We start from the raw sequence: 20571 nt of genomic DNA, 5'->3' as shown, positions 1-20571 counted from the left end.
TTGAGTGTCTCCCATGGCACTCGGAATTTCAAATTTTGGGTGCTCATGAGTGTGCATCCTGTCAGTTACTTCATTCCCTTCCAGTTTATGAATGTGGAGTTCACAAAATCAGAAAATAAAAATTTTTAGTAGCGTTAAAGGTGCTTTTCTTTGAGCTACAAGCCAGAACACACACTTGTCAAGTACTAAAAGGTGCTGCTGTAAGATCACAGCTCTCTCCCACCAGAATCACAGTCCTAACTGCTGTTAACTCTATCCTGAATGTACCTCAGAGGAAACTTAGGTCTTTTTATGCACAGTGTGCACAATAAAGAACATGCTAGAGTAATCTAGAGAGGCATATATATGTTTCAAAAATGCTTGCAAATATGACAATGAATTCTGCTGTTTATGAGTAAAAAAATACTCTCCTCAGTTAGTCTACCACTGTATTTCATTTGATATCGTCCCTTTCTTGTGTTGGGAAAGACTGGAACCAGTCATTCTCAATTTGTCTTTCCCAGGCAGCCCAGGCTTTTGTGGAGTTCCGCCATATCCTTCTGTCAGCTTTTTTCCATATTGAAAAATCACATTCTTTTTAATGTTTATTTGTAAAGAAGCCATTGCATACCTGTTACTGACTTTGTTTTCATTTCCCATATCTTTCCTGTGTATAGTGGTAATGACTCCAGCTCTTTCATGCTTATCCTTACTGTCATGTTCACATCAACATTGCATGCAAAATTTACAGTTCCGTGAGTTTGGACAAGGGGAAACTTTTTCTGCAAAATGTCTGGTATACATCAATGGAAGAAGGTTTTTGATGTGCTTATCCCAATATTATGTTCTTTCTCTAGGTGGGTGAGATAATAAAGATCATGAAAGCATACATCAACATGATAGTGAAGAAACGCTGCAGCGTCAAATCAGCCACCAGTGTGGACAGTCACGCTAGCGTCTGGACTAGGTGATATGAACGAACTGCCATGAGAGAGAGGCAGTTGTTTAATGATTGGTATTTGCAACTTGCCAGCACAAGTGTAGCAAAGATGTTTATAAGAACTCCACTTGACTGACTACTGTATTTAAGACCTGAAGTGGCATCTGCAGTACCATAGGATTTGCACCTCTGCCCAAAGACATTGAACAGTAACAACTGTTGTTGTTGTTATATATTAACAGCCCAAAACTTGTTTTCCCTTGCTTGTCTGATGAACAATGTACCTTAAAGAAGCAAAGTCAGAAGCATCCTCCTTCTGCCTGTCCCCTCTGCTGCTTTCACAATTACCTGTCATACTGGCAGAAAATATCACAAGAATCTGCACTACAGGAGGCAGAGTTAAACTTCCTTATGAATTTCCAACATGCAAACATCTGGGATCAGGGGATCACAGCACAGTCTGCTAAGAGAATATTTGTTTTTTATTTATTTTGTAGGCAGCTCCAAAATAAGTCACTCTGGAGTTTTCTCTTCAGGATATACTAATGATCTCATCTGGTCTTAAAACAAAATGTCTTTTTGTAATTCAAGCCAAACAGTCCAATTAAGAGGTCAAACCCTACATGAGAGACCATTAAACAAACAAAGACACTTGAGGGGAATTGTTACCTTCTAACAGAAGTTCACAGGTACATGACTGTAAAAAAATGGCACTTTAAGTAAAAATTTCTAAATACTCAAACATAGAAGAAAATCGTGCAGAATAGTACCACTGAAATATATCATCAGGTACCATTTTGGTAATTCCGTGTAGCACCTGTTACCTAAAAATTAATGATTGCCTTTTCCCCGGTACAGCCCAGAAGACAAGATTGATTTAGTTGCATTACCAGAGAAGCTGTTCCTCACAAAGTCCAGGTTTCAGATGGAGGTCAGAGGTTTTTATGGCCAGCAGCCTACCTGCATTGAGTTCCTTATTTCTCTAGATGGGATTTTAGAATGACTGGAACCCCTGAACGTTAGCTTTAAATGAACAGTTTCATACTGAGTGAAGAGATGCCTAGATAAATTCTTATAGGCAATAATTCAATTCCTTTGTACTACCGTAAGCAGATGCCAAGTCCTTCATTCTCTGCTGACTTCTAATTGGAACTGCTCCCATCACTGAATCTCCATATCCCCTTCCAGTCTCTCTTAGGTCCCTAGACATCAGCAAATATATATATATATCAAAGAAACAATGCCTCGTGGAGGTTTTTATAGTCATCTGCAATTTGAAGAAGCTATTTTTTTTTCCTTGTCAGTGAAAGATGACAGTCATCTTCAGTCTCCTGAATTCATTGTTTAAAACAATATTTGGTATCGTTAGTCGCATCACAAATTGGTTGCATTGGCAATCAAGAAACCTTGTGGCTAGGCCGTCATTTTCTACAACCCCTGTCAAGTTTTGGGGTCCTGAAATGCAAAGGCCCTTTCAGTTTCCTAATGAAACTGTAGAGTTGTGTGTGTGATGTGGACCTTGTTGCAGGTTTGTTTAAAATCAGATGTTTGTATTTCTGAAGAAGTGGCAGCTTAAGGCCTGTTAGCTATAAAATAGAAATTTCATAGACAAGAAAACTAGGAGTCAGTATGCAACAGGTTCAGTTTAAATTAAACTTCAAGTTGTGCCATTTCATTAATACTGTCATGTAACACTACAGATTTGAGGCTGACAATGCAAGAAAAAACACAGTGCCTAATCTGTGCTTTTCTCTCACAATACACTGCAGCATGTGCAAGCACCCTGTCCACCTTCCACACATCCAGCCTAAGAGGATAGCCACTACTGTATATCGTACTTTCAACTGGAGTTTTGCCTTAAATAGCTTTACTGAAGGATCGTACAAACATCCACTTTTTATCACAAAGAATAAAAAGATGGCCAGGTCACAAGTGAGAGAGAACAGGAATGCAGAGGCAACCTGAAAAGTAACACTTTGTGTTGGTCCATACACTGACTAGATCTCTTTATGTATCAGAATAGCCTTGATTATCCCTGTCCTAACTCTGCACTATTTCTGTTTCTGGCTCTTGGGTTGCTGCAGGCAGCTTGAACCCACTTGGGAATGTAACTCCCGTTAGTATTTGTTGTAATTTTGCTCATTTCTATTACAGAATTCCTTCCGCTGTCTTTTTTAATTTGTAACTGGCTTTACAAGATGAAAGTTTAATAAATTATTGGATTGCACAGGCTGTATTCACTCTCAGACATTGCATGCTCACGTTAAGGTGTTTACTCAGCGATCTAATACTCAGAACTTGTAAGTAAAAAGGAGGCATCAACGGCATGAGTGGACAACAGCCCTTCTCTCGGAAGGGAAATTTGCCTCTGTGGCAAATAACAGAAAGCAATTTGCCACTACAAGGTGTGAGGTTTGTTTCCAGGTTCTGCTGCTCACTCAGGGGCTGGTGTTCACCCAAGGGCGCATCACTGAAGCAGTAAATCTGCATAGGAACAGCTGATCATCAGCAATACAGACAGACTATCCTCTAGCAGACAACAGTTCCTTCGATACGTCCACAGGTATGGAAACAATACAGTGATGCACAGTCCCCATCAATGTGTCATTATACATCCCTTAGTCGGATGCTCTGAGAGCCCTCTGGGACCCTGGAGATCACTCAATGCAAGGGGAGGTTTAGGTTGGAAATTAGGAGACATTTCTTCTCAGAAAGAGCAGTCAGGTATTGGAATGGGTTGTCCAGGGAGGTGGTGGAGTCACCGTCCCTGGGGGTGTTTAAGGAAAGGCTGGACCTGGTGCTTAGGGACATGGTGTAGCGGGTGGCATTGGTGGTAGGGGGATGGTTGGACCAGATGATCTTGGAGGTCTTTTCCAACCTTAATGATTCTATGATTCTATGAATTTCACCACCACCTGTTCACAGATTTTCAGTTTCTTCATCTGTAGCACGTTGTGTAGTCTACAGTTCCTTTAGGTGGTGACTGCCTCTGTTTACTTCAGCAGTTGCTTTTCTTTCCACAGCTGTTGTGCATTCCTGCCTGTAATTGCACAACCACTTGGTCTCTCCTTCCTTTCTGCTTAGGAAGCCCCAAATGCAGGCAGCTCCCCCTTATCTGGGTGGGTTTGGGGGCAGTGCCAGAACCGAACACGGACCTCATCCCGCAGCCCTCCCCTGAACACCCCATACACGCCCAAACCCCTTCCAGCAGCCCCAAGCCGCCATGTCGCCCCTCAGCCAGCCAGGCACTGGGCACTCACTGCGCCTGCGCGGCGCTCCGCCGCCATTTTGGGCGCTTCCGCAGCGGCCCGCCCAGGGGCCGCCCCTCGGCCGAGGCGGCTGCTGGAGGAGTCCCGCAGCTGCCGGGCATTCGTCGGGCTCCGTGTCCCGGCACGCCGCGATGGGGTTGCGGGGCTGCTGGGGGTGCTCGTCCTGCGCCTCTCAGGCTGGTGGCTGCAGGTGGTGCTTGCTGGTCTCCTTCCCCGGCAGCTGGTGCGCGCTGGCAGGCTTCCGTGTGTGGTGGTGAGTTTATCTGGTGGTGCATTCGCCAGTGGTGCCCTAATAGTGCTCGTCGAATAAGTCTGAGGTTTTCTGTCTGCCAGTGCTGATGTTTACACGTGATCCCCACACCACAGCTTAAGTAGAACTATGCGTCCTCTTTTAAGTACTTGCATTTAGGGTGCCTGCAGGTGGTAAGTCACAAATCTGGAGGATCCAGGCACGACAATGCCCGCGTTAAGCCTGTAACGTGCCCGAGCAGGGCAGAACAACAGGTGCCGGTGGGAGGAGGGGTACATGAAAGGGTGGCAGGGCAGGGTGAGGCAGAGGCCCTAGAGGCCTGTGCGAGGTGGATGGGCAAAACCTGTGAGGGACAGGGCGACGGGTACAGAACAGAACAGGTATGAAGCACAACAGCAGCCGCAGGAGGTAAGACGCAGCAGAAACTTTAGGAGCCCAGCCCTTTTCCTCAAAGTCCTGGGTAAATGTGCCCACATGTTACCTGTGTACATGTAATTTACACTCTCCCTTGCAACAAAGTGCCCCAGTACCCATACCATGCTTAGGAAAATAAAGGCCAATGAAGCAGCAGGCAGTACAGTTGCTAATGGGGATGCCATTCAGTCATGCACAGTCATGCAGGCATATTTGTGGCTTCCTCTGAATCAATGACTTTGTTAGGTTAATCTGAATAGGCATACAATGCTTGCTGGGTTTTACAGAGTGTAAGAAGTGTTGCATTTTTGCTTAAATGTTTATTCTATATCGTCAGTTAAAGGGTAACAATAACACAGGGCATACAAAAAGAGAAGCTAAGAGAAAGCAGGAGTAGAAAGAACTCTCTTAGAATTAATGCAAGTGCCCTGAGATACAGCATGTAGGAAAAGATCTTTGTTCTCCCTTGCTCTCACAAAAAATGTGCACGTTAAGGGGCCAACATAATGAAGAAAGCACATTTTGGAATAATTATTTTCTATCACTGAAATGCTACTTTCTTAAAAGTTACCATAGAGAAAATTGTTATATTTATGCTGAAAAGGAGCAAAGCTACCAACCAGCCATTGTTTTGACTGTATTCCTTTCTGCACTGCAAATAGAAATCCAGCACTTGCAGTCTGTGTTGCATTACCATGTAATCACAACAAATGCCTCATCTGGTATTTCCCTATTCCCTAACCCTGCCCCCCCAAGTTCTGTAAAAAAGCTTAGTTACTGGCAGGTATTACAATAGTGGGCATAGGCATTTTCAATGTGAAAATACGATAAAGGGATAAAAACAAGATAATGGCATGAATGCTATGGGGCATTTGCAAGTTAATTTCATATCAATAGTGAAATTACGTTTTGTAGTGCTTTGTCAATTGCTAATTTCAAAACTCTTAAGAACTAAATGGGAAAAGTCCATTACAGTGACAACCGAATTCTTCTGTCGTATTCCCCTGATGGCCTGCGTTTCCTAAGCTTAGTTCTTTAATTTTGCTCATAGTTCTCTATCAAAGTCCGTTAAATAATTTGGTCAATAAGAACTTTACGTTTTTTTGACAACAGAATGAATTGTGGTTTTTCAGTACTTTAAAGGGGACTTGTAAAAAAGATGGAGAGCAACTTTTTGCTCAGTCAGATAATGACAGGACAAGGGGGAATGGTTTTAACCTAAGAGGGGAGATCTAGATTAGAGATTAGGAGGAAATTCTTCACTCAGACGGTGGGGAGGCACTGGCACAGGTTGCCCAGAGAAGCTGTGGATGCCCCATCCCTGGAGGTGTTCAAGGCCAGGTTGGATGGGGCCCTGAGCAACCTGATCCAGTGGTGGTGTCCCTGCCCATGGCAGGGGGTTGGAACTGGATGATCTTTAAGGTCCCTTCCAACCCAAGCCAGTCTATGAGTCTGTGAATTAGACGAACTTTTATGAACGTGAGGGTTACACTGTGCTCCATACATGGAGCAATAACACGTGCATAAAGTGTCCAAACTGTAATTCTGACTTTGAGCAATACAAATTGTAACTGTGGTCTTTATTTGCAACCACCAAATATATATATGTGTGTGTATATATATCACTGACAAGCCTTGCAATTTATTTCCGCCATTCAAAAATGTTTGGATGTGTAACATATGTCCAGAGCAATGAGCAGATGGTATGTTTGGTTTAAAAAAATAAAAAGGAAAAAAAATGATAGAAAATGCAATAAATGCATCAGACCCACTGTTCGTGCATAAGCACTTGTGGTTGATATCTGTATGAGTTAAGTTACTGATACAGAAACAGTGTTAAAATGAAAATGATGGATGGTCTAGTATCAGATGTAGTTTAACCTTTCTATGACAGAGGATTTGGTGAGATGCTTCAGAGACTGGGCAAAAATCAGGAAGAGTAACCAAAGGGTGCTGCTCCATTTGCTATGGGTCTTTCCACAGGAGTAAGGTCTTCTGTTGTAACGGGACTGTGATGCGCACGTCAGGTCGTAGGTGTGCAAAAACCTTTGTGCATTTAGCTGAAGCTGTACAGTTTTTGTGTTGAGCTACTGCAGTCCAGCAGACAGTCTGTGCTTTAAGATGAAGGAGTTTTAAGATGTCTTCCCACTTCCACTGCTGTGTGACCTGGGGAACGTACTTTGTTTTCGTGTTTCTGTTTCCGTGCTCGTCCTTTGTCTTCAGCTTTTACATTAATTCTTTTGATGCAGATGACCATGTTCATAGTCTTGTATCATAGGATGTTTCTCCCAGCAAGGCACTACCTGTAGCTAGTAACACTGCCCTCTGACCAGGTGTTATGGATTTTAGGAGTCTGGAATTGAGAGTTTCAGGTGATACTTAAAATGAACACAGCTCATGCTTAAATTGCAAATGTCACAAGGCTGGAAGTATTTTAACTTTGCCTCTGTTTTACGAGGAATTATGTTAGGAGCCCTTATAAACTGCATTAGAGCTAAGCTTTTCAAAGAAAGCTAAGCTGTCTCATCTACTGAATCTACTGAGCTATACCTTGATTTAAAAACAAAGGCACAGAGGAATGTTCCCTTTCTGGGCAAACCTTATCTGTGTAAAACTTATCTGTTTTAATTGTGATCACAGCCCCTGTGCTATGTGCTTTTTTATGCAGTGATTAATAAGCTGTACGTTAGCTCTGATAACTGCTTCCATGGAAATAAAACCAGTGTAAGCAGTTTAGTGTTTTATTTAACTTTATTCTTTCAGTAACAATACTGCTAAATAATTTTCCTATATATTTCAAATAAAGTGGGTTATTCATCTGCACTAAGACAGTTGTGCTTGTTCAAATAAGAATCACCAGTGATTAGACAACTTGGGTATGATAAAACAAACATGAGAAAAGGGGCCTTGCAAAATTATTTACATCATTCATAAGAATAAAATATACAAATATTTGGTTTTATTATAAAAAGGATATAGTCATTTGTTGGGTAATTAGGATTTTATCACTAATTTCAAATTTTAATTTCAGACTTGCACCTAAAAAATTTCAAAGTATAAACACCTATAAAACTAGTAAATCTAAAAACATGAATTTGTAAATATTTTTTCACCAATTATTATTGTTGTTAGAAAAGGACAATAAAACACCACTTTTAAAGTTTGTTAACTTAGAAATTGTTTGGCAAAGCATTTATGCTTATAAGCTAAACCAGATGACAGGCACCAGGGTTTGTTATGTTTCACGCTTCTGGAACCAAGGAGGCTTAAGAAGGGAGGTGGGGATTATTTTCATTATGTAGTAACTAGCATCAAGAAAGAAGAAAGAAAACGTTCACAATTGTGCCTAAGTACCAAATAAACAATGAAAGTGCTTATTTCTTCATCAGCAAACTAAAACAATGTTTCCTTTACTATGCCCCTTCACTCTGCTATTTTAACAGGCTCTAAAGTGGTATCTACAGAAAGTTCTCTATTTCTCAGTACAGATGATAAACACCTGCTTATCAAAATAGTGCAAACAGGAACAAAGAAAAGTGCTGTCAACGTAAGTAAACGGCAGGGAAAAAACGCAGCTGAATGTTATGACCTTGCAATGTTGCTTTAGAGAAATCAGTAGTACGCTTTTTCAGCATGTCAGACCAAATGTATTCCTATTTACCATATCACACCATCGTTAGATGGGGAATGGATTTGGTCTTTCGCATATACTCCTTCATAAAAGTAATCGTGTCTGTTCTGACTTTCGTACTGCACATTTAAGAAGTCTAATGACTTTTGAAAAAGTCAAATCATTAGAATAACATTTACAATGCTGTTTTCCCTTTTTCCCTTTATAACTTTCTTCGGAGTGCATAGAAAAGGCCACAGTGACACATTCCATACAAAAATCAAGTTTAAGTTTTATGTAAAATACTCAAGTATTTTTAGCATTTACATACGCAACTTAATTTACCATACATTCTTTCACACTCCTTCCTTATATCTTTATCTTATTTCTTGGACAGACAACAGATATTTCACCTTATATAGTTAAGCATTTAACCCTAGTATAAACAAGAGCATTACTGGAGGTACAATGTCAGGAGCATCTCGTTACAGAACATGGAACACCATCACTGCAAACTCCTGTCCTCAGGTGTCACAGTGCAACAGATCATAAAATGGAGGTCTTTTCCCTGTTTTATCCACAGGAAAATCACTCAGGTCTAATTTCAGAGTAGTTTGAAGACAAGCTAGAGTGTGATAAATCTTCTTCTAAATACTACTCTAGGTGCAGTTTTCTTAATGTTTGTCTTAATTAATGCTTAGGTCTAGATACGGATTTTCACTGTAAACATTTCTGCGATTTGTGCTTTTAAAACTTTGTGAAAGGAGTTGTGAAAAGAAACTGAATAATTTACTTAACAGTTACGTCACAGGATAAAACACAACATTCATGCCTTTGCTTTTAGAAGGCTAAGGCTTTTAGTATGTCTTGAGTTGTGCTTGTGCTTGCAGTTAGCCCTTAGTGGGTAGTTTTGCTAGTCCTGCTACCTTTGGGGGATAAGATTAGTTATTTGTCAGCTTGCCAGTCTCAGACTTAAAATATTCTACATTTATTTAGTTTACTCCTAGATAGCATGGCTTTAGTGCAGGGTATTCCTTATAATTCTTTGCTCAAAATGTGCATTCTAAGATTCTTATCTCACCATTATAACATGGTTTTTTTTCGTGACTTTGAGGGGAAAAAGTAACAGTATGATCTTCCTCCACTACAACAAGAAAATTTAAAGTCTAGTTGGATGGGAAAGAATGCTTAGTTGTCTTATAACTCCTTTCTCCCCTACTGTATCAAAATTTGTAATAGCTTTCTAGAAAAGTTGCTACACCAAAATGGCTTGTCTCCTATTTATAGTCTTTGTGCTAGCTGCTACAGGGTAAATCCAGTGCTAGCTATCAAAATGTTACATCATTTGGCCTGAAGTTATTGAGTGAAAATTGTACAAAAGTGACAGAATTCATGTAGCAATTTTACATATATTCAATACGGTGATGTTGCATAAGTACTATTGGCACAAATTATTTCATTAAAAACGTTTTCCAGTAAAGAGAAGGAAAATAATACTCTAAATTAAAATATATTACAGAACTCCAGAAACCTTGTACCTTAAACAACTGAGGCCAAATGTAAATGGGCTTGGAAAAAAATTGCACGCTTTTATAAAAGAATGGAATTTAGCCCCCATTAATAGCCTTATTACTTTTTCAAAAAGAAGTAACAAAACGTCAAGTAGTTCATTCCTTGTGGCTTCACACAGTGAAGTTCATGCTAAATTGCCGAGAAGGAACAGGTTCTCAATAGCTATCTTTTGTGAACACATCATCAGTTTCATCATCATTCATCCCTCTTTGGTAACGTACTGAAGAGAAGGCACTCCAGTGAAGACGTTTCTTTTTATAGAGAAACCACACTAATCCGACAGCGAAGACTAGGATAATTAACAGGGCAAATGCTACAGCCACCCCAGTATGATTAGAACCTGTAACAGAACAAAACAAAAATTGTTGTTATTTAAAGAGTTTTGGTAAGAATATTGCTTTCATGGGGTTGGTGCTTAGGTAGCTATACACTAATACTGTATGCATTTATGTAGGAGTCATTTAGCTGGAGTAAAGGCAAACTGTTCCAACATATTAATAGACTTCACCTTATCAACTGGAAGTTAGGTTCTCATATGAATCAGTATTTAATTGTTTATTTTGATTAATCTGCTTAATGCTCAACTGACTGCTTCCTTTTCTGGACAGAGCAGAATATGAGGAATTAACGTGAGGCCTGAGTTTGTTTTTTTTTTTTTTTTTCTGGAGCTGTGCGACCATTTTCAGAAGCTTCCTCCAGACTGAAAACAATCTGAGTACCTGTTTACTCAGCTTCTCTTACAAGCAGAAGTCTTTCTGTACCTACCTGTATGGACTCACCCATGAAAGACACCCTCTGGTAAGAACTAAAAACACAGCAACTACTCTATGCTGTCTTTTAAGTGTGAATTTCAATTCTCTCCCTTACCCTGTTATAAGCGGACAGTGGGAGCTGGCAGAAGTAAATTTCTAAAGAATTTGTCCTTTGTTTCTCATCAGTATACTGTCTTAGCTGAATGTAATTTTATGGCAGAACAGTCACTGAAGGCTCCTGCTTAAGGCAGAGCTACTTGATAGGTTCTTTTGAGGATTGCACTATTTTTTATTTTTTACTTTAAGAGACTTTCCCCACCACAAAAAGAAAATCCTGAATATAGTCACTACAATGTTAAGTCTCTGCTAAAAATCAATTTTTCCATACCTAAAGGAGCTTTGCAAACCACTCTGCTTTGACTACGACTGCAGTCAACTTTGGACCATGTGCCAGTTGTGGACAGGATAACACTGCATTTTTCATTGAGTTCTGTGCTTTTGTTTTCCCAGTTGGCGTAACTAACTGATGAGCCATCGAGCCAGTACAGGGACTGATCTGTTGAGAAAAATTTGCTTAGTTAGGTCACCAAAATATTCTCTAGTACTACAATGAATGTAGCTCACGAGCTATCGAACTATTACTTTACACTGCTAAAAGAATCAGAGCTGAGAACATCTATTCTGTATATTTAAAGCAATAAATATGACCACATCACTTTTAGCCACACCTCTTCTCCAGACCTGATGCGTTTGGATGGAAGTGACAGCACCATCAAGCATCAGTGAGAGTGTCGGAGAAAATGAACTTCGCTGATTCCTGATTATCTCAGGTGAGCAACAGGAAGAGACTTAACACATAATGAAGTCCAAAGGGCTAAGTGAGGGATGCCAGCCTCAGACAGGAGTTATTGTAGGCAACCACTACTACAAAACTGTATTCTTATTTGAGGATTTATACATTTTTATTTACCACATGAAACACTCGTGTTCATACATGGTTGCTGCTTCTTACCCTTAGAGTTCTGAGTCAGTCCAAGCCATACTTTCTTGGTGATGAGATCATTCTCCTTTATGTGTGTGCTCACAAATGCATTTTCTTCAGCATCTCCTATGGTCAGAAGTGTTGCTGAAGGATCTAAGGGGAAGAGGAAAATGGTCAGAATTGTAACTTCAGAAATTTCCATTGTGCTCATACATTAAGCTTTCTGTGGGAACAATTACAACAAGAAAAAAATTGATGATATGGGCTTCTATGATTAGTCGAAGTAACCTGCAAAAGAAAGACAAACCCTCCACACCCTAAAATACAGTGTAATGTTATACTAGATAGTTTCAGATGACTGGTTATTCAAGCAGGTCATACGAAATAAAATGGAGTAAACTTACTGCAGCTGTGGACTACTTAAATGGAAGATATCAAAAGGTATGTCACTGATTCAGAATTTCTAGTCTTGTTCAAGTGATAATCCCTTTTGTAAAAGGCTCAGCATTTTGCTGAATCGAGTTCTTTTCTAAATCAATTGTACCTCATTTTTTTATATACAGTGTTAAATTAAGGAGTAAGAGGAAGGAAGGGGTACACTGGCATCAAGACTCAGTGTACCCATTCTTTACCACTATATGCAAATATAAGCCAGAAGTTTAATTTAGAGAGCGATAACTTTATCTTTCAGCCACCAGGGCAGGCTGAATAGAAAGGTGAATCCAGAACTGGGTCTATTTGCACCTTTTCTTCTTCCTCCTACATAGTAAGTTTATATCATATGATTACAAAAAATATGACAGTCACTATCTTCTAAACTAAGGTGATCAAAGATTCTGTACATGAGGCTGCTTAACATTATCTTTTGTGATACAATCCACACATAGCTTATGAAATAGGAGAGAGACTCCTTTAACTTGACAGAAAAAGTGTGTTTTCTAGTAATATCTATAAATGTATAATATCTATATATTATTATAATCTTTGGACTATCGGCAGGCAACTAATGAAAGCATATAATGTGTAAGAGAGCACTATTAAAAGCACTAACTTTATTTCTAAAAAAGTTATTTGTATAAAATGTTTTCTTCCAAATTGTAAACCTTAAGTGTCTGAATCCTCTATGAATGAATATCTGCATTTCCTTTGCAGATATCCACGTGCCAACCAAATTGGCAGCCTACTGCGGAGTTCTGTCAAGGACCTTAATCGGATGTTCAAAGGTAAAGCTACCTATTAGTTTTCCTAAATAAAAGATTAGCTGAAAAGCTGAAGCATAGCCAGTGTATGGCTTTCATTCTTGTTTTTAATTCTTTTGGTATAATAGACTAATTACAGATTGTAATGTGATAAGAGTCTAAACATACTCAGTTTCTGGCAGACTTTCTTAGCATCTTCCACATTATATACTGAAAAATTGTAGAACGCCATGTCAAATGCGTAACAGTGATCCTTATACTGTATCCACTGTAGTGTTCCACTAATTTGCGGGCATCCTGGGGCTTGGCTCACTTGCTTTTGCTGTAATTGTCTCTCTGGAAAGATAAAGATATCAATGTTATTTCTGCTGCAGGAGTTTGTGCAGTTTCTTTGTTGTAGTAACATGGAAGTATTAACAAGGACTACTTCTCCTACCAACATCCATTATTCAATTAGTATATATTCCTTCTTCATGTCTAGTAGAATTATTTTAAAATGGACATAAGACAAATCCCAAAGACTTGGGAACCTTTTTTTTTTCCCTTGCCTTTTAGGGTGTTTTGAAGTTTGGTTTATGTTTGATATAGATTTGATTAAGAAAAAGATCAACGCTTACGTATATGTCAGAGGTGACCAAGAGAAGACAAGGATTGTTTTAGATTTTCACCTCTAGAACAGAGAGGATGAGTCTCCAACATTTATTAAAAAGCATTCTATCATCCCTGCTAGACTCTTAAAAAAAAAAAACAAAAAAAAAAACACGTGGTCTTTCAGTCTTTGTTTCTAGTTCTAAATAAATCATGTAAATATAGAATACAGAAGACAACTACATAAAATGTTGAAAAGTAACACTTACTGTTTGGAGGGCTATAGCAAATGGCACCTTCAGCAACATTTGTACATTTTGTACGGTTCCAAGACCCTTTAGTATCCAACAGAACACAATTCTCAGTAGTATTTGAGTTTTCTAATTCCCATGGATAGTAGTCAAAGTCAGTTCCATCTGACCATTCAAAATTAGCTTTGCTTCCCTAATTAAAGAAAGAAAACTACAATTTTTAAGCTGCAGTACATGGTTGTGGTTTAAATCTTGTCAGTCATTAATAAGTCATGCAGCAATAGTTATCACTTGATGAGTGATAAATTAAAATTCAGGTACCTCATTTTCTCAATCCAAGCAATTCTTAACATAGGAATTCTACCTGTTTGTGCGAACTGAGAAACCACAGCGCCTTTCTAAGCTTAAACCTGCAGTGTGCCTTTTAATACTCTACGGGAAACCTTTTACTTAATGTAATCCTGCTGTTCCATTTAAGCAGTCTGTCTTCCTTTCTGTGGAGATTACTAGACGTGTTGCAAACTGCTGAGCCGCTGGGAGGGCTGCAGTGCATAAAACAGGCCAGGCTCAGCACTGTCAGCTCAAACTGCAGATACAGCGATGGAAACTCGACACTGAAGAGATGGTTGTGAGAAGTGGGGGCCCCATTCACAATCAAAGGAGGGGCACAGGTAGGAAAGGTAAGCATGGAAAACACACTTCTGCTCTCTCTTGCAAAACACACTTCTGCTCTCTCTTGCAGAGGACTATCCTGCCAACCAACTACCACTACCAGTTCTGGAGGCAGATTTGGGGAGTATTGTGGGAAACAGGGGTGGGACCATGTGCTTTTGCTCCCAGGACAAGCGGACAGCAAAGGAATATGATCTGTAGCTTGGCCTTCTGGAAGAAGGGATGCATAACTTGCTAGAGAGCTAATTCCTGAATGGCCTTGAAGAACCAGTCCTGACCTGCACTAAACATGCTCCATATAGCCTTGTCTGATTGTATTATTTTAAAGTTTCAAAGATTCAGAAAAAATAGTAGCAGTGTCTCTACATATACTGAAATTTAATATGCTTTAACATATGTTACATGGAAATGGAGCTGCTAAGGATCTGGAAGAAAAATATGGGAAAATATTTGATGTCATGTACAGAATATTATTTACAAACTCTTACTGAGGTTACCAACAGTACATACTTACATCATGAATTGACAACCCAAGCCACAGAGGATACCCATCCTGCTTGACAATATCTTCCAGAAATAACTGTTGTGATTCACTGTGTACACTTGCTAGATCACTCCTGTTTTGTTTGCATTCTCTCAGTGCCTCATACCACGTTATTTTTTTCTGAAGGATCCTGTATGTTCTGTTTCCATGTGGAATAGACTCAGGCAGTCGAGGTTTGTGCTGCTGGGGTCCTATTTCAAAGAAAAACAAGACAAACTGTACACTTCATTAATATTACTAGGAACATACAGAAAGTATTAAAATTAATCTGTAACACTGCAAGACAAGAGTTAATTTTTTTCAGTACAAGCCACTTAATATGTAAAATATCTTTTGCTATTTTGAACGTCACAAACAGCCAATGACGGAGTACAGCAAACACATTCGGTCTGCTCAGAATATTGCAGTAGTTATGCACAGACTGACCCTATACCAACAGGAGCCTGTGAGAGTTGTGCCACGTGTTTCAATGGGAGCAAAACCAAAGCCTTGTACAGAAGGTGCTGCAGGACCAGAACTTAAATTATGAGCCTCATCCAACACTCCATAAATTATACGTGAATCTTCTTTACAACTTACCCCTTTCAATTTTACAGGCAAGAATACTATACACATTATAGTGATGAGCATGCCAACTTTGAGAATAATTATAAATATCCCAGAAACCGTCAAGATTTACACCAGCAAAAAAATTGTTCTTCTTTATGGTAGGTCTTCCCAGCCTCCAGTTATTGTAAGCCAGATGAGTTTCATCATACCACTTCAGAACTTTATCTGTGGAAAATATTGCATATTTTGATAAATGTTGTCATTATGCATACAAATACCATTTAGCTTTTAATGACATTAACAGATATTCACTTTGGAAAAAAATCAGTGATGCTCTAAGTTACTCTAAATTAGTTCTGTGTACAATGCTAAATACGTTAGTATTACTCATCCAGGCCCTTTTATGTCCTGCTTTCCAGGGAAATCAAATCTAGATGAAACAGAACATACTGGATCTAATTATCACTCAAACAGAAACCATGTCCATAACTATTTTCTTCTAGAAGATAAATACAAATATAAATCATTATTATATGTTTGTATTTGGTTTGACTTTGGCTACATACTGAAACATGCAAGAAACATGTACCTAATGCTGCAAACCATCTTCAATCTAGTTATTACAAAAAAAGAAAAGACAACTTACCACTGTCATCATAAATTACACCCAGCCAGACCCACATAGCCAGACCACTGAATGAATGAAGCTGTTCAGTAACAAAGTTATTCTCTTCTTCATCTCGAACACTCAGAACAAATGCTTCTGGGTCTGTTGAAATTTTTTTTTAATTACTTTCTTACAGATTCACCTTTCAGTTACAACAAAGTATTTTTCACTACTATTACTAGCTACTACAGATAGGTTAAAAACACATAATAACAAGACAAAAGAACCAAATGAATAGTGGGAAAACAATTCTCAAATATGTTATCAACAGCGCTTCCCCTGGTTTTGTGGCTAAGACTCAGCTCCAGAGATTTTATGGGTTCTACCATCTGTAAAGTTTTATTTTCCCTTTACTATTCCTCCCTTTATTATTTTTACTAAAAATCGGGTGTATAGAACACAAAGCTATCAGCAATCTTTCACAATGTTCTTAATACTTTTTATCTAGTAGGCAGATTAAGAAAAAGACTGAATTGAAATCAATTAATGAAAAATCAGTTTATGGAAAGACGCATGTCTTTGAAATGCTAAAAGAATTACTTAATATAAGAGGGAAGCTGTTCCTAAGTGTACGCTTTGTTCAGGATGAACAGGAAAAGCCCATGTGCTTTTCTGAATTGGACTATTCTTTGCCTGTTTACTTTGTTCACTTCACTGTTCCACAGAACAAGGGAGAAAAAAAAAGTACTTGTGACTGTAAAGACAAAATGTTGCCAAGGGGATAACAATTACCCAAACCATTTAAAATTTGCATATTTTAAATAAAAAAAATTAATGTGTTTTCCATTTTTCAGAGATCTCAGAATTCAGAAGTTCCTAGTTATCTCCCTCTCAAACACATGGCCTTGCACTTTTAATCAGAGTAGCATGAGCACAAACAGCATCAGGCAGTGCAACACTAATACACATATCCAAATGCACAGCCTTCCTAAACCCTCACTTTGCTGTCTTTTTAAGACAGTGACTCAGATCTAAAACTAATCTCCCTCAGGCTGGTATGTCCTTAGATACCTGTAATATAAAGAAGTACTTACTCATTTTCTTGCATAAATGATGAGCTTCTTGAGACTTCAGTTCTTGCCATCTATTTTTTGTTATCATAAAAGTGTAACAATTGTTTCTAAATGATATCCAGGGTGTATTTTTAATCTTATGTGGGCACTTAACTTGTGTAACTTGTTCTTTTTCATTCTTCTCTGAATAAGGAAAGACGTGACATTATTAAAACAATTTTACACACCACAGTACATTTTCAGGTAGCATTTTAAAACAATCAAGACAAATAAAAGTTTTGCCCCTCTGGATGTGTGATGTGTTACTGTTTTCAATTTCTTCATGACAGTGAGGTTTGGGTTTTTTGTTGTTGTTTTGTTTTTAAGTAACTAAATAAGCAGTAAGCATTATAAAAGAATACAACCCCTTACAGCTTGCACAACTGTTAGGTTATATAGGTTTAAGAATACAATCACTACATAAAAATGCTAAGCATGAACGAGTAACTAAAAGCTCTTACTGCCTTTTGTATGAAGGTAGATCACCATAACAAATAAGCTGTTCCATAGCTGGCAATACATCCTAGTTCTATGACTTTGTTTAATACTTGGTAAGTGAGAAGAACTCTTCTTGTAGTTGATTAGAGTGGAAGCACCACTTAATTAAAGATGTCATAATCTCAAGTATATACTTTACTGTGACTCAGTGTGTACAACAATGGTTCAACTGTCTTCTCACCAAAATATTGTTATTATTATTATTATTTATGTTCTCCCAGGGAAGAAATCTGTGATAATCTGAGATGTTTTTCTCTTTGAGAAAGGAGTCACGCTTCATATGCATCCCCCTCAAAAGCTATCCTGCTATAATAGATGTATATTTAGAACAGTTTATGTGAACTGAAGATGACTTTAATTTGCACCTTTCAATTCAGTGTCTACCTGCTGTCTTTCTCCTCCATATAGTCAGGTATCTCTTACCCTTTTTAGACTTGAATGACTGAAGAGGTCTCAATATTAAGATGTTTATAGTACAGAGGTAGCTCAGTCATCTTCCGCATGCAAGTGGGAGAGATTAGTATGCAGTGGTATTAAAGTAACAGTACAAAGGTAGAATCAGTTGACAGTATAAAGGGTATAGTCTACCCCAAAGCACTCACGCTGAGTTCATTTCTATGTAGCCTGTGGATTAAGATCAACAGGTGCACACTACCCTATTTTAAACAAGCTAGTCTGAGGGAATGTAATTTAAAAAAAAAATTAATTTTGAAGTTACAAGCTGAAATTTTCAAATATGCTTCACCATAAAACAAAATGCAGCTTTTTGAAGTATTTTGCTCGCATACATACTTTCTGATGAGTAGCAAATAACACCTCGGTTTTCAGAGGAACAGTCAGAAGTTTTCCAGAAGCCATCAGTATCCAAAAACACACATTCTTCACTTGTTTCTTCATCATCTTCAGACCAGCGACTAAAACTAACATGTTTCCCATCCAACCAGCCGTAGTGTTTTCCACCCTAGCATTGTGCAAATAAATGGATCAGCTTACATAGTAAATAAATATATATATATATATGTATATAATGTGCATATATAAGGTACAGAAAACAAGATAACACATTTACATTGGCCAGAAAGTGCTAAACAGATGGCATTCACAGTGTCTCTCTCTCTCCCTGGTGTGAACTGTTAAATGTTCCGCTACTCTTTCATTTTGATCTGTTCACAATATTACAAGCTTTGTTATTTTAAGTTTTGCAGTTGCAAGAATATGAAACAGCTAAAGTGGATGACAAATTATCAATCAAATGTTGATGTTTGTTTAACTTTTATGCTTATGGAGGAAGGCCAGGCAACGAGATGTCCAAATTACATCATTTGCACTTGTAAATCAATGGCAGATCTAATTATCTGGTCTTGGAAAACTGATAATATCTGAAAACAGAGTTTCTTCACAGAGAGTTGAAAGTAATCTATCAAGTTTTTAACTAATTTAATAAATAAGATGTGTTTCTGCCCTGGAGGATGCAGGAGGAATAAGAAAAAGTCCACATGCAACAACCATGGTACCCTTTAAGAATCTTACTTTTTAAAGTTTTCCTCAGGAAATCTCCTTGACTCATTGTAATTTAACGTATTTTGTATCTTTCTTTTGTGTGTAGGATTCCAGCACTGGAATAACAAGTTTTGTTGATCGATTTCATTAGAATTTCCTTTCATGTGACTTTTTAATTGTGCCCGAACAACCAAGGGTTCCAATATTGAAAAGCTAGTGTATGTCTGAGCTGTATGCAGCAAAATGAATCATGTGATCTTCACATACAGATTAAGATTCAAAAGAAGAGGGAAAAAAGGTTGTTCTGGTCTCTTCATCTTCATTAAGATTAAATGCCTATTTCCTTTTAAAAAATATTCTCCATAAAGTATACAATGAAATTTCTATTTTGTTTCCTGCTTGCTTTGCCTTGAATACTCAGTAGCCAATTACTGACATAGGAAGATCGTAACACCGTAGATGCCAAGTGAGCACCAACCTTTGCAGGTAAGCCTTTTTTCAAACCAGTTTTAACTTTTTTCTTGCAATTATCAAGACTCATGTTCAGGAAGAAGATAAACCCTGCAAGCAAGCCCAGACCTGTTCATTAACATCTAAGAGTGCTTTCAATCCACACTGAAGATCACCAGGAGGTCCTCTGGCTAATAAAGGCAAAACAGTAAAGCAGTACCTCCTGCATTGACTTTTTCAGAGAATTTAAAAACAAACAAACAAACACAGCCAAAGAAGAGGAAAAAAAAAAAAAACACTAATGCATCTCAGGGATGTCTCCCTCAAATTCAAAACAGAAGTACAAATAACATGAAGTAACAGCAGAGTTTAAGTTAAACTTCACAAATGTATCTCCAGAAGTATTCAGTTATTCATTCTGGTTTTCATTTGTCACTTCTAGTTTCTCCCTTTTAAAACAGATTTGAATTAACTTTTTACAGTGGTACTGTAAACAGTGCTGATGATACTAAAAGCCAATTATTCGTTCATTAACAAAAGAGACAAAAGGTAACACAGTGACCTGTGTTGATGCTACCCTACAATACGTCCCTTCTTCCTATAATCTTTTAAAAACAGTTGTCTCCTCTTCATCAATCCATTCAGTGGAGTCCAACAACTGACTATGTAACTCAGAGAGCAGAAAGATTTAGAACATTAATCTTGAGACCCTCTGGATGATTATCACTAAATGAAAAATTACCCCAGGAAATTAATGTGTTACTGCATTTTTTAATCCCAGTTTCTATTTCATACAACTCTGAAGATTACTTTAAGCTACAGTCTGAATGGAA

At 38.2% G+C, this 20571-nt stretch overlaps 2 protein-coding genes and 1 long non-coding RNA gene across 7 annotated transcripts in view; 2 read left to right on the top strand and 1 right to left on the bottom strand.

Moving 5' to 3' along the window:
- LOC118260034 (unconventional myosin-X-like) overlaps nt 1–3146 on the top strand; it is an 85766-nt gene extending 82620 nt beyond the window's left edge. The window contains exon 41 of the mRNA XM_035569942.2: nt 837–3146. Coding sequence (XP_035425835.1) covers nt 837–950 — 114 coding nt within the window. The 3' untranslated portion in view covers nt 951–3146. The remainder of the gene's footprint in view (nt 1–836) is intronic.
- Nucleotides 3147–4256: 1110 nt separating this feature from the next.
- LOC118260021 (uncharacterized) lies at nt 4257–20567 on the top strand. 5 transcript variants are annotated; one of them, XR_004782152.2, is made up of 6 exons: nt 4257–4441; nt 10703–10832; nt 11509–11616; nt 12921–12991; nt 14285–14486; nt 19824–20567. It is a non-coding gene; the product is annotated as an uncharacterized LOC118260021 (long non-coding RNA). The 5 variants fall into 5 exon arrangements; XR_004782153.2 differs by lacking the exon at nt 4257–4441 and adding an exon at nt 8297–8399 and having other exon boundaries at nt 14309–14486; XR_004782149.2 differs by lacking the exon at nt 4257–4441 and adding an exon at nt 8297–8399 and having other exon boundaries at nt 14288–14486.
- LY75 (lymphocyte antigen 75) overlaps nt 7585–20571 on the bottom strand; it is a 47299-nt gene continuing 34312 nt past the window's right edge. The window contains exons 26-35 of the mRNA XM_035569917.1: nt 18581–18749; nt 17273–17434; nt 16218–16340; nt 15602–15796; nt 14993–15213; nt 13825–13999; nt 13136–13303; nt 11799–11921; nt 11175–11342; nt 7585–10374 (exon numbers count right to left, since the gene is read on the bottom strand). Of these exons, the coding sequence (XP_035425810.1) occupies nt 10190–10374; nt 11175–11342; nt 11799–11921; nt 13136–13303; nt 13825–13999; nt 14993–15213; nt 15602–15796; nt 16218–16340; nt 17273–17434; nt 18581–18749 (1689 nt within the window). The 3' untranslated portion in view covers nt 7585–10189. The remainder of the gene's footprint in view (nt 10375–11174; nt 11343–11798; nt 11922–13135; nt 13304–13824; nt 14000–14992; nt 15214–15601; nt 15797–16217; nt 16341–17272; nt 17435–18580; nt 18750–20571) is intronic.

This window comes from Cygnus atratus, chromosome 6, assembly GCF_013377495.2.
Source record: "Cygnus atratus isolate AKBS03 ecotype Queensland, Australia chromosome 6, CAtr_DNAZoo_HiC_assembly, whole genome shotgun sequence".
In the NCBI taxonomy this organism is placed as follows: domain Eukaryota; kingdom Metazoa; phylum Chordata; class Aves; order Anseriformes; family Anatidae; genus Cygnus; species Cygnus atratus.
This window is presented reverse-complemented; position numbering and strand designations above follow the sequence as displayed.